We start from the raw sequence: 13233 nt of genomic DNA on the forward strand, positions 1-13233 counted from the left end.
TGTAGTATGCAGGTTAGCGGAACGCTTCCCGCTGCCTGCAGCACCCCAGTCTCTCCTGCTTCCCTCCAAATGCCCTGGTCCCAGACAGAGTTCTCTCCCAACCAGGCTCCCAAGGGGCCTCACCTCTGCCTCTCCTGCACCCCCCAGATCTTGGGGAGGATCTGCTGCCCCGTCCTGCCCCAGGCCTGGGGGGATCACCCCGTTCTGAAAAACCATACCAAGGAGGTCACTGGAGTCTTTTCGTCTCTCTTCCCAGGACGAGATGGAATTTGGCTACGTGGAGGCACCCCACAAATCCTTCCCCGTGGTCTTTGACTCCCCCCGAGACAGGGGCCTGAAGGAGTTCTCCTATAATAGGATCCTGGTATGTGGCAAAGGGCAGAGTGGGAAACCCTTGGGTGGCTCCTGCTGTAGGACCCGATCGGTTTTGCCGAGTCCTGGTCCTTTAGGGGGCAAAAGGACACAGGTGGTGAACTATGGCAAATGGGGTGTCAGTAGGAGGTTTGAGCAAATATGCAAATATAATGCAAATTGCTCCATGTTGGAGGGGCTAGCTAATACAATCTTCTTGAGGACCTTTCTCCCGCAAGGCGGGGCCAACAGAAGGGTCAGCCCTGGTTGTCCAATGTCCACTTGGACGTAGCCTGTGGCCCACAGCGTCTCCAGAAGTGTGTCGCCTCATTTCCAAACACTGGGGGCTTTTCTAGTGGTTGTTCTCTTACTGGCTTGGGCTTGAATTGCAGGGCGCTCAGAGAATGGGGGACTCTGTGAACAGTGGATAGAGGTGGTTTTCCTGTTCTAACTGACCCTTCCTTTGTGGGGGCGGGGGGCGGTGTATGTCTTGCTGGTCCTCCCACAGGGCCCCGACTTTGGATACGTAACCCAGGAAATCCCTTTCGCTGGCGCCTCCGGCCTCGACTCCTTCGGCAACCTGGACGTCAGCCCACCGGTGACCGTGGGCGGCAAGGAGTACCCCCTGGGCCGGATCCTCATCGGCAGCAACTTTCCTAAGTGAGAGGCCGGGCGGGAGGGAGGCGGAGGGCGGAGGGCACTGACCGCAGCATCCACCACGAACACAAGTCTCCAGTCCGAGAAGTGGAATCTAGAATCAAAGACTCAGAGGCCTAGATTCTTCCATTCGGAAGGTCACAGCATCTTAGGAGGAAACTCACAAACGGATGTTCATGGTCTTCGGCCTGCCTAGAATTGTATGCGCTTAGTGAAACATGCACGTCTATATCTATATCTCAGGAGGCCTCACATAAAAAGCCAGATTCCCAGCCTCCTGAAAATCAGAAGAGCTGGGGAGATGTGCAGTTTGATGCAGAGGCAGGAGATAGATCTGTTGCCCTCGCCCTGTAGGAGGTCAAACATCTGCTGTCCTAGCCAAGCTCGAAAGGGCCCAGAGGTCGGCATGGGCTGCAGGTGAGCGGGTGGCTGGTTAGGATAGTGTGAGGAGCCTCAGGCCGGCACACAGTGCTCAACAAATGCCACTCCGTGCTTAATCGTGGCTTCTCCGCTCTCTGCGCTCACATTTAGAACAATCCCTGTGCAATCCTGCCTCCTGGTGGCAGCGTTGATGTAGCTCAGAGACCAGGTCTGATGCCTCCAGGGTTGCCGTCCTCTGGTCCATGCCCCTGCCTCCAGGCAGATGGCTGCCGAGCACCCCTCGGAGGGACTCTGCCCTTCCTCTACCCTCCATGTCTCTGATTCCTGCCACTTTCTGCTCATGTGCAGTTTTTAAAGTCTAATGCTTCTCCACCATCTCACTGTTCTGTAAGAAGTCTTTTAAAATTGCCAACACTGGCCCTAGCTGGTTTGGCTCAGTGGATAGAGTGTCGGCCTGAGGACCAAAGGGTTCTGGGTTTGATTCTGATCAAGGGCACATACCTTGGTTACAGACTGCCCTGGTCAGGGCACATGCAGGAGGAAACCAATGGGTGTGTTTCTCTCATATCGATGTTTCTCTCTGTCTTTCCCTCTCCCTTCTACTCTCCCTTAAAAAAAAAAAAAAAAAGTCAAGGAAAAATATCCTCAAGTGAGGATTAAATAAATAAATAAGTAGATAAAATAAAATTATCAGCACTCTATTAAGATAAAAAAAATACAAGAAAAATATTTTCCACAATCCCATCTAAAATAAAATTACCAGCACTCTATTAAGATAAAAAAAAATACAAGAAAAATATTTTCCACAATCCCATCCCCAAAATCAAAGCAGTGTTGTCCAATCTGGTGGTTCTACCTTGTTGGGACTTCCTTCTAGACTTTGTCTATGACATATTCGAGTTATATAGCACACGGTGGTTCAAAGGAATGAATATCACTCACAAACATATTTTCAGCACCTATTATATAAGAGATACGGAGTGAGCATAGACAAAAAATCCCAGCCCTCCTAGAACTTGCATCCTAGTGGGATGCCAGACAATAAGACATCAAGTGTGCCAAGTAGTACCGGATGGTGTAGAGAAAAATAAAGCTGGTAAGAGGGTTGAGGGATTGTTTTAATTTCAAAGGCCTCATAGTGGAAGAAGGAAACATTTGCGTTAAACTTGTGGGGAGTGGGCAGCAATTCTTAGTAGAAAGAATAGCATGTGCAAAGGCCCTGAGGTAGGAATGTACCTGCTATATTCGAGGGACAGCAGGAGGTCAGCATGGCCGGAACTGAGTGAGTGAAGAGGAGAGTGGCAGGAGGGGGGACGTCAGCATTGGTGGGGCTGTGCAGGTCCTTGTGAAGACTTTGCATTTACAGTTAGTGAGATGGGAGGGATGTGAGGGTTTTGTCCTGAGGAGGGACATGCTCTGACATATTTAAAAGCTTCCCTCTGGCTAAGCTGCGGAGGAGCAAGGCTGAAAGCTAAGAGAATAGGGAAAGGGACAGGCCACTGGGATTATTTAGGTGAGGGAGGTGTCACTGGCTGGGTGGTGGCAGAGGAGGAGCCTGGGAAAGGCCGGGTTGTGTTCTGTTTAAGGTAGAACCACCAGATTGGATGCGGGCTGGGAGCTCACCCGTATGTCCTTACACTGACAAGCCAGGGCAAGAAATATGATCCCTTTTATGTAAAACATATTGAAAAAAATCTCTGACCGTGTGTTTGCACATGGTTACTTGTGTCAAGGAAAGTATATATTGTTCTGACTTTAGACAAGGCTTCAGCTGCCTCATCTGTGAAACAGGGACATAGCCCTTGCCTGGGTAACGTGTCCCACAGCTCTGGGACTCCAGCTCCGGCTCCCCTGTCCCCTGTCCCCTGTTCTAGGCCACCCTCGTCCCTCCCTCCTTCCCTGTCTCTGCTAATAAAGGGTGGTTTGAAAATGCTCAGACTTCATCTCAAGAACCACAAACTGAGCGGGGCAGCGGTTCTCTTGAGTCAGCTAAGATGCTTGTCAAAATGCAGATTCCACATCCTCAGACGCGCTACATCCTCGAAAACGCTGAGCTGTGGAAGACGTCAGGGCCCTGCGTCTGACCCCACACCCACAGGTCACCGTGAGGTGATGGCCGCTCTCTCCCTCCCCCGACAGGACAGGTGGGCGGCGAATGGCCAAGGTGGTGCGTGACTTCCTGAAGGCCCAGCAGGTGCAGGCGCCCGTGGAGCTTTACTCTGACTGGCTCTCCGTGGGCCACGTGGACGAATTCCTGACCTTCGTGCCCACCTCCGACCAAAAGGTGTGCCCCCTCTCCTGCGTGAGCCACCTCTGCCCTTGCCTGACCTGAGGGGACAAAACAGGGCAAAGCTACTTGGGACCAACTCAACACCTAATCCATACTGAGCTCAGAGGCAGGGTACCCTTGAGGCCAGGGGGCATTAATCTTGGAGGGCTTCTTGGAGGAGGTCAGAGCTCAGGTCAGGGGGGCACTCAGTGGCTCACTACTCACACACATTCTCACACTTACCGGGTGTTTCCTCTGATCCACACCACTCAGCCAAGACCCTTGTGAAGTGACACTGATAAAAAGTTGGTAACATTTACTGAGCACCTATGTTGTGTACATGTTTTAATTCATTTAATTCTCATGAGGTGGCTACTATTATCATTGCCCCCATCTCGTAGATGAGGAAACGAGGCTCAGAAGGGCAATTAACAGGTAGGGTAAGGTTCAAACCCAGACAGTGGACTCTGGGCCAATATGTTAATCCCTCAGTTGACTGCCTTGCAGAGATGGCCAGAGGGCACAGCCTTCAGGGAGCAAGCAGCCTGGGAGGGAGGCTGCATTCCCAGGTGGGTAAAGCAGGGAAGGACCCCCAGGCAGGGAGAATGTCATGGACAAGGGCCTAGAGGCCTGAACCAGCTTGGAGGACCTGTTGGTAGTTCTTTGTAGCCGGTGGGTGACGCTGAGGTGGAGATTGAGTGTCCCGTGCGCGGTCTGGCCTCTGAACTCAGGCCCCTCCTGAGTTTGGGGTCTCCTGCATCTAGGGGAACCCGTGCACTGAGCTCTTCTCCCTCCCTCTGTGCCAGGGCTTCCGGCTGCTCCTGGCGAGCCCCAGCGCTTGCCTTAAACTGTTCCAAGAGAAGAGAGCGGAGGGCTACGGCAAGGCGGTCCAGTTTGATGGTGAGTGCCAATGACCCAGGCGTCCTGCGGGGACGCTGCCCTTACACTGCCAGCCCTGGGCACCGCTGATGCCTTTCCTGACTGTGCCCGTCTACAGGCCCTTTGCTTGCAGATCTGCGCTCAGAGCCTGACGACTATTCTCCTGACTCTCACGTGGGAGCTAAGGATGAGGCTCTCCCTCTCTTGGGCTAGGAAAGGGAGCTGCGAGGTGGTGATCTGCCCTAGGCACACCCAATGGGGTGTTGGTAACATTTACTGAGCACCTATGTTGTGTACATGTTTTAATTCATTTACTTCTCATGAGGTGGCTACTATTATCATTGCCCCCATCTCGTAGATGAGGAAACGAGGCTCAGAAGGGCAATTAACAGGTAGGGTAAGGTTCAAACCCAGACAGTGGACTCTGGGCCAATATGTTAATCCCTCAGTTGACTGCCTTGCAGAGATGGCCAGAGGGCACAGCCTTCAGGGAGCAAGCAGCCTGGGAGGGAGGCTGCATTCCCAGGTGGGTAAAGCAGGGAAGGACCCCCAGGCAGGGAGAATGTCATGGACAAGGGCCTAGAGGCCTGAACCAGCTTGGAGGACCTGTTGGTAGTTCTTTGTAGCCGGTGGGTGATGCTGAGGTGGAGATTGAGTGTCCCGTGCACGGTCTGGCCTCTGAACTCAGGCCCCTCCTGAGTTTGGGGTCTCCTGCATCTAGGGGAACCCGTGCACTGAGCTCTTCTCCCTCCCTCTGTGCCAGGGCTTCCGGCTGCTCCTGGCGAGCCCCAGCGCTTGCCTTAAACTGTTCCAAGAGAAGAGAGCGGAGGGCTACGGCAAGGCGGTCCAGTTTGATGGTGACTATTATCATTGCCCCCATCTCGTAGATGAGGAAACGGAGGCTCAGAAGGGCAATTAACAGGTAGGGTAAGGATCAAACCCAGACAGTGGGCTCTGGGCCAATATGTTAATCCCTCAGTTTACCGCCTTGCAGAGATGGCCAGAGGGCACAGCCTTCAGGGAGCCAGCAGCCTGGGAGGGGGGCTGCATTCCCAGGTGGGTAAAGCAGGGAAGGACCCCCAGGCAGGGAGAATGTCATGGACAAGGGCCTAGAGGCCTGAACCAGCTTGGAGGACCTGTTGGTAGTTCTTTGTAGCCGGTGGGTGACGCTGAGGTGGAGATTGAGTGTCCCGTGCGCGGTCTGGCCTCTGAACTCAGGCCCCTCCTGAGTTTGGGGTCTCCTGCATCTAGGGGAACCCGTGCACTGAGCTCTTCTCCCTCCCTCTGTGCCAGGGCTTCCGGCTGCTCCTGGCGAGCCCCAGCGCTTGCCTTAAACTGTTCCAAGAGAAGAGAGCGGAGGGCTACGGCAAGGCGGTCCAGTTTGATGGTGAGTGCCAATGACCCAGGCGTCCTGCGGGGACGCTGCCCTTACACTGCCAGCCCTGGGCACCGCTGATGCCTTTCCTGACTGTGCCCGTCTACAGGCCCTTTGCTTGCAGATCTGCGCTCAGAGCCTGACGTCACTATTCTCCTGACTCTCACGTGGGAGCTAAGGATGAGGCTCTCCCTCTCTTGGGCTAGGAAAGGGAGCTGCGAGGTGGTGATCTGCCCTAGGCACACCCAATGGGGTGACCTCCTCCATACAGTGGGCGGTTCCTGGTCACACCCCGGGGGAGGAAAAGAACAGGAAGCAATGAGCATGCCCCTGTGCCATCCTGTGCCGGGCACTCGTTCTCCCCCCTTCGGATCTCCCACGCCCCCTCCTTATCCCTTTTCACAGATGAGGAAACCGGGACTCAGAGGGAAGTGGCTTTCCCAGGGCCGAGCCACAGGGGGCAGCAGGGCTAGGGGCTTAAGGGAAGAGGGCCCAGCAGCCAGGGGGGTGGTCAGGGCCTCTCTGTAGACCCTCCTTTGGGAATTGACAGACCTTCCCCTCCCCTCCCACAGAGCTCAGAGCTCTCCCCTGAGGAATGGAGCCTGGGAAGGGCTGTGGAGTGGCCTGCGGCCTGGGTAGACCTGGGTCCAAATCCTGGTCTTGCCATTTGCTGGCTGTGACATCACGGATGCGTTCTGACCCTCTCAGTGCCTCCGTTTCCTCTTTTCTGAATTGGGGGGATAATGAACCCTACCTGGCAGTGCTTTAAAGGCTAATAATAAACTCAGCGGGACTCCCAGAACACGGTGGGTGTTCAGTAATGGTAACTGTATGGAGATGATTAGGCCCTGAGCCCAGGTGACCCTTCCCAAGGGGTCTGTGATCCATCCCCAGGATTTACTGGCAGCCAGAGCCAGGTCCTATCAGGGTTTCCATCTCTGGCTTTCTCCATCCTTGCTTCAGGCCCTGGCACTGAGGTGGGGAGGAAATTCTGGCCCAGATCATGAAGGCCTGGGCCCGTGGTGGCCTGGGCAGGACTCCCTGAGCCCATGGACAGTCTCTCTCTCTCTTGCAGGGTTAGAGGAGAAGGTGAAGAGAAGCATTAATGAATTGCTGGCTGACAGAAGCCTCCAGAGCGACAGTCTCTATGTGCAGGTGAGAGACAGGCCCGCTGCCTGTTCTTGGGGGTCCCCCATCATCCAGAGAGAGCAGCTGGGGGCTGCTGAGACCTGTGGGTAGGGTAGGGCCCTAGGGAAGGCCATTTGAGCCTCAGTTTTCCCACCTTCGGGGAGCAATGGCACAAAGATCAAAGGAGCTAAAAGGAGCCAAAAGGCGCAGAGGCTGCACACAGTAGGCACTCTGCAAGCCTTGGATCCTTACTCGCTCCCCCAGAAATGCATCGACTGGAACCGGGAGGTGCTGAAGCGGGAGCTGGGCCTGACGGAGCGGGACATCGTGGACATCCCGCAGCTCTTCTACCTGAGGGGCCCCCACGCAGAAGCCTTCTTCCCCGACATGGTGAGAGCATGGGGCTGTTCTGGTTCCTGGGGCCTGGTGGGGACCCCGTTGGGCCTCCGCAGAAGAGCGCCCCCCGTACAGGGACAGATGGCACAGCCGGGGTGGCCCGCACCTTCCAGCATGTGTGTGTTTTCTGTGCCAATACAGACCGTCCATCAGGGGCTCTCAACCCGGGCCGTTTGGATTGCCTCCGTGAGGGGTACCCAGTCGGGGAGGGCAGGGACGCTGCACAACATCCCGCAGCCCCACAACTCAGGGCGTGGTTTTCCCCAAATGGGAAAAGGAAGTGTGGTTTGGTTCCAAAGGTTTGGGGCTTCCGTTTCTGGGCCTCAGCCGCCTTCTCTGCTCCCCAGTGGGGCTCCTGGGCCCAGCAGGTGGGGCAGGTGGCAGCCACCTCCCGGGCTGTCATTAGCTCGGCAGCTGACAAGCAGGTGAGAGATTGTGAGCTCACCAGCCTGGCCCCTGGGAGGGGCCTGAGCGATGCTATCGGCACAGTCCTGGCCAAAGTGCCCATTATTCCCTTGGGAAAGGATGTGGGGATCTCTGTCCCCTACCTACACGATGCCAGCAGCAATCCTCGGGGGGTAAAATCCCCCTTGGTGGAGAACCACCGTCCTGAGGCAGTGCCGTTAGAACTCTCTGGGGTGATGGAAATGTTCTGTATTTGCACAACATGACATGGGAGCCACTGAGCCACGTGTGGCTACTGAGCACTTCAAATGTGGCTGGTGTGGTGGACCAAACTTTTACTGTAATTTGAATTTTAACAGTCACAGGGGGCTAGTTGCTACCGTACTGGACATCAGAGTCCTAAGGGGCGACCAGCTCTGGCCTGGCTGAGGGTTGCTGGTAAGGCCTGGGTCAGAGCCCATGACCTTGGTCAGCCCTCCTTTGGCTGTGGCCTTGCCCACACCTGCCAGAAGCCCACTCCCCCAACACACACATAGGGTCCCAGTCTGTGTTTACTGGAAGGGCCCCTAGGGAATGCCTAGGTTAACCCCTCATTGTCAGATGGGGGAACTGAGGCCACAGAGGGTAGGGGTTGGCTTGCTCACGGTCCCCAGCGAGCCAGGGGGCAGCCTCCCGTCTCCTGAGTCCTCATCCAGGAGGAGCCCACCTGGCTGGCTCGGTCCTGAACCCTGCACCTGGCTCCTCTCTCTCCCCTTAGTCTCCTGGCCTTACTCCTTCCCTGGCAAGTTCTGGCCCATTAGTGAGCAAGTGGGTCGCTCAGGGCCAAGGCCATGGAGCTGACCTGAGACCCCCCAGCTTAATGTTGCTCCCAGCCTAGATGGCTCTGCAGGGCAGACTTGAGGGTGAGGGGCTAGGGCTTGGAGAATGGGATGCCACAGAGTCCAGGGCAGCTCACCCCACACTGAGATGGCCTCTAGAAGTGGGTCCAGAATGTCCCCTCCTCTGGCCATCAAGCCAGGGCTGACCTTTCCTCTAAGAAACCTCCACACCCTGCACTGGGGAGATGTCCCTTCCCCACCTCTAGGCCCCCAGCCAGGGCCCCCAAATAGGGAAGCAGAGATGCCACCGGAGATAAACCCAGGTGCCCCCAAGGGCTCCCAGCCCCTTGCCCCAGCCTCAGCCCCAGGCCGCCATAGTGCTCCATTCTGGTAGAGGATAAAGAGTGTGAGTCTTGGTATGGGTCAGACCAAACCAAATTTCAGTCTCCCACTTCTCTGTGTGGCCTGAGCATGTTAACAGACCTGTCCCAATCACAGCCTCAGAAGAAGGCTGTGCGGTTTAGTGATGCTATATCTGGCACATAGTAGGTGCTCAATACATGGTGATAATTATCCGGGATTATCTGGGCTTCCAGGGACAGCTGAGCAAGCTGTGCACTGAACAAAAGCACTAGCCCCACAAGGACATTCACACCGTAGACCGTGTAGATGGTATATATATAATATATTTTTATTGATTTCAGAGAGGAAGGGAGAGAGAGAGAGATAGAAACATCAATGATGAGAGAGAATCATTGATTGGCTGCTTCCTGGACGCCCCCTACTGGGGATCAAGCCCTCAACCCAGGCATGTGCCCTTGACCAGAATGTCCCCTCCTCTGGCCATCAAGCCAGGGCTGACCTTTCCTCTAAGAAACCTTCACACCCTGCACTGGGGAGATGTCCCTTCCCCACCTCTAGGCCCCCAGCCAGGGCCCCCAAATAGGGAAGCAGAGATGCCACCAGAGATAAACCCAGGTGCCCCCAAGGGCTCCCAGCCCCTTGCCCCAGCCTCAGCCCCAGGCCGCCATAGTGCTCCATTCTGGCAGAGGATAAAGAGTGTGAGTCTTGGTATGGGTCAGACCAAACCAAATTTCAGTCTCCCACTTCTCTGTGTGGCCTGAGCATGTTACAAACCTGTCCTAATCACAGCCTCAGAGGAAGGCTGTGCGGTTTAATGATGCTATATCTGGCACATAGTAGGTACTCAATACATGGTGATAATTATCCGGGATTATCCGGGCTTCCAGGGACAGCTGAGCAAGCTGCACACTGAACAAATGCTCTAGCCCCACAAGGACATTCACACCATAGACCGTGTAGATGGTGTGTGTGTGTGTGTGTGTGTGTGTGTGTGTGTGTGTGTGTGTGTTTAAATATTTTTTTATTGATTTCAGAGAAAGGGAGAGGGAGAGAGTGACAGAAACATCAATGATGAGAGAGAATCATTGATTGGCTGCTTCCTGGACGCCCCCTACTGGGGATCAAGCCCTCAACCCAGGCATGTGCCCTTGACCGGAATGGAACCTGGGATCCTTTAGTCCGCAGGCTGATGCTCTATCCACTGAGCCAAACTAGCTAGGGCAATGGCATATTTTTTGTACAAGTTTCTGACAGATGATGGTAAACTCTTATTCTAACCAAATTGTTATGACAGTTTTCTGATGGATGGAAGAAAGTGGTAGAGGACGGTGTGTCTTTATATAAATCTCCCATGTATGTTACTAACAGCCCTGCTGGTTATCAATCCTCTCTTCCAACCATGAATCTATTTCTCTGCTTCTATAGATCTTCTTCATTCTTTTTTTAAAAAAATATATTTTTATTGATTTCAGAGAGGAAGGGAGAGAGAGAGAGATAGAAACATCAATGATGAGAGAGAATCATCCATCTGCTGCCTCCTGCACGCCCCCACCAGGAACCAAACCATGACCTCCTGGTTCATAGGTTGATGCTCAACTACTGAGCCACGCCAGCTGGGCAGGACCTTCATTCTGAGGGAGCCCCAGCCCTGATGGCCCAGGGATGCTGGCCAGGGTGGGACAGGACCTGGGGATGGGTCTGCCAGAGCCACAGGCCAGAAGGGTTCCCCATGTGCCAGGTGTCGGCAGCCAGCCGGGCCTCCCTCTTGCCTTGTCTCTTCTACAGGTCAACATGGTGGTCTTAGGCAAGTACCTGGGCATCCCCAAGCCCTACGGGCCCATCATCAACGGCCGCTGCTGCCTGGAGGAGAAGGTGCGGTCCCTGCTGGAGCCGCTGGGCCTCCACTGCATCTTCATCGACGACTTCCTGTCCTACCACAAGCTGCTCGGGGAGATCCACTGCGGGACCAACGTGCGCCGGCAGCCCTTCTCCTTCAAGTGGTGGCACATGGTGCCCTGAGCCTGCTCCCTACCCGCCATTCTCTCTGCCCACCTGTTGGGAAGCCCGCCAGAGTGAAAGCGAGGAACCTCTTCCTGGCCTCCATAGGGGGAGGCCTACTAGGCACAATCCCTCAAGTGCCTGCAAACGTGCTGGCCACCGTGGGCACGGGGACACAGGGATGGGCACCACACATCCTCACTTCTGGAGCAGCCTGCCCCGCCCGAGAAGGACCACCCTCAGTCTCCCCTCTCCCCTCTCCATCACAGCCCCCAGGGGGCCTGGAGAAGACCAACAGCTCTGGCGTGTTCAAGGGCGGCGATGCGTGGCCTAGGCAGGCGCCCCCTTGGAATCGCTCCCCCTCTGTCCTGACGGGCCCTTTGTGCTTGCCAGTTGTCGTCCTCTCTTCCAACTACCAGGAATGGGGCTCAGGGAGCCTGGGCTCCGACGTGAGGGCCCTGGGTCTGGGCCACCTGTGGCTCCTGGAGGGCCAAGGACCTGGGCTATCTTCTCCTGCAGGCGACCCCCTGGCCGTGACCTCCCAGCCCCCTCAGCCGGTTTACATAGGACAGGAGTAGCCAGCATGGAGGGTTTGCTTTAAAAGGAAAAAAAGGCAACAAAAACCCTTTCATGCCTGACTCTTTCCTCAGAAGGGTGCTTGTTATCTGCGTGGAAAGCCTTTAATTACGAGTACTGGCTGCTTCCAGCTCAAAAAGGCTACGAGGTCAAAGAGAGGCCTGGGAGGGCATCAAAGGCAGGAAGCCCGGCAGGAAGCCTGGCAGGAGGGGGGATGCCAGGCTGGCAGAGAGGGCTGAGGCACCGGACAGAAGCGGGGGCCGGGCTTCCGCGTCCCGGGCTCCTGGGCCTTGGGTTCTGGACTCTGCATGTGAGGGCAGCCGGCTGTTCCAGATGTAGCAGGGAGGGGCCCGGATGTGAGAAGAGGGTGGGGGGCCATTAGGCTATCTCTGAAGGTGGGGTTTAATTCCCTTTAATAGTCTCTAATTATTCCCTTCCTTCTGCCGGCAGTGGGAGGGAAAGGCTTGCCCAGGCTCTCTCAGCAACCCCAAGACCCGGAGCGGAGCTTGGGTTTCACCTGTGGGTAAACCCCTGTGTCAGCCCTGTGTCCCCGCGTCTAGAAGGGAAGATACAGTTGCCACAGGGATTAATGCTCCGGCCCCGGGGGAGGTCACCAGGCCGTGCACAGGCAGGCAGGCTTGGCCAGTGCAGGGTGAGAGGTGGCCCTTGCCCCAGACAGGCCTGGGCAACAGGGAGCAGACCTCTGCTCTGTCTCCCACTGCTTGAGGGGCCACCTCGGGGGCCCCCAGCCCCTGGGCCTTCACCTTCGGGGTTTTCAGCGGCCCCTGGTGAGGCCTGGGTTGAGCCAGCTGCTGTTAAACTCTATTAGGAATCAGACACTTACATGGAAACCCAACATAGGAAACGAATAAAAATGGAGCCGCTCTGGTGTAAGGTGGCGAGGGTGGCGTACCTGAACCTTCCCCTTCCAGAAGGCTCTGTCGGGACCCCATCTGCAAGCCCCTGGTCTTACCTGCTCATTCTCTGATCGTCATCACGAGGAAACCTAGACTGAGCCAAGAGGAGAAGGGAGATGTTCAGGGGCTGAGACCCCAGGGGTAAAGGGCGGAGAGGGGAGGGGGCACTGCAGAGAGATGGGGAGCAAGTCCCTAGAGCGGCGCTGGGTGTGCAAGGCGCTGGGATTGCCGCAGGGGCTGCTGGGGGACACTGATGTCCCCTCTGAAAATGATCCGGGTGACTGGTCACCTCCTTTCTGATTAATAAAAATGTCAACATGTATTTCTTCAAGGGGCCGCCTCCTTCGCTTTTGTTTGTTGGGCTGTGAGGAGGAGGGAAGAAAGTTTCACCCACCACACCACCAGGCAGCCAGGCGGGCTGCTCCATCAGGAGGATGGCTGGCACATGCCCGCTGCCTGGAGCCAAGGCCCTGCTGAGATGGCTGCCAGCGGAGGTGGGCCCTGCCTCTTCATTTCATCTCCCTTCCTGGGCTGCCTCCGCGTCTCTCAGAGGGAAGGCCACTGGGGCTATTGACTGAGGCCGGAGGGTCCCCTGCGGGACTGGTGCCCGGGGCCACAGGCCACTGATTCCCTTTCATTTCTGCCTCTAAGCCACTGCGTTACTCAGCGGTCTGGTTTCAGGGCTGAAAGTATCTCCCCTCACATCCCACACACAGGTTG

The 13233-nt window shown here is 55.9% G+C and overlaps 1 protein-coding gene across 1 annotated transcript in view; it reads left to right on the forward strand.

Annotated features, from left to right (window-relative positions):
- PADI1 (peptidyl arginine deiminase, type I) overlaps positions 1 to 12825 on the forward strand; it is a 46467-nt gene extending 33642 nt beyond the window's left edge. Inside the window, exons 11-17 of the mRNA XM_005858730.2 lie at positions 257 to 364; positions 860 to 1011; positions 3529 to 3673; positions 4465 to 4558; positions 6988 to 7067; positions 7305 to 7430; positions 10808 to 12825. Of these exons, the coding sequence (XP_005858792.2) occupies positions 257 to 364; positions 860 to 1011; positions 3529 to 3673; positions 4465 to 4558; positions 6988 to 7067; positions 7305 to 7430; positions 10808 to 11041 (939 nt within the window). The 3' untranslated portion in view covers positions 11042 to 12825. The remainder of the gene's footprint in view (positions 1 to 256; positions 365 to 859; positions 1012 to 3528; positions 3674 to 4464; positions 4559 to 6987; positions 7068 to 7304; positions 7431 to 10807) is intronic.
- The last annotated feature ends 408 nt before the right edge of the window (positions 12826 to 13233 follow it).

This window comes from Myotis brandtii, unplaced genomic scaffold (assembly GCF_000412655.1).
Source record: "Myotis brandtii unplaced genomic scaffold, ASM41265v1 scaffold1204, whole genome shotgun sequence".
In the NCBI taxonomy this organism is placed as follows: Eukaryota; Metazoa; Chordata; class Mammalia; order Chiroptera; family Vespertilionidae; genus Myotis; species Myotis brandtii.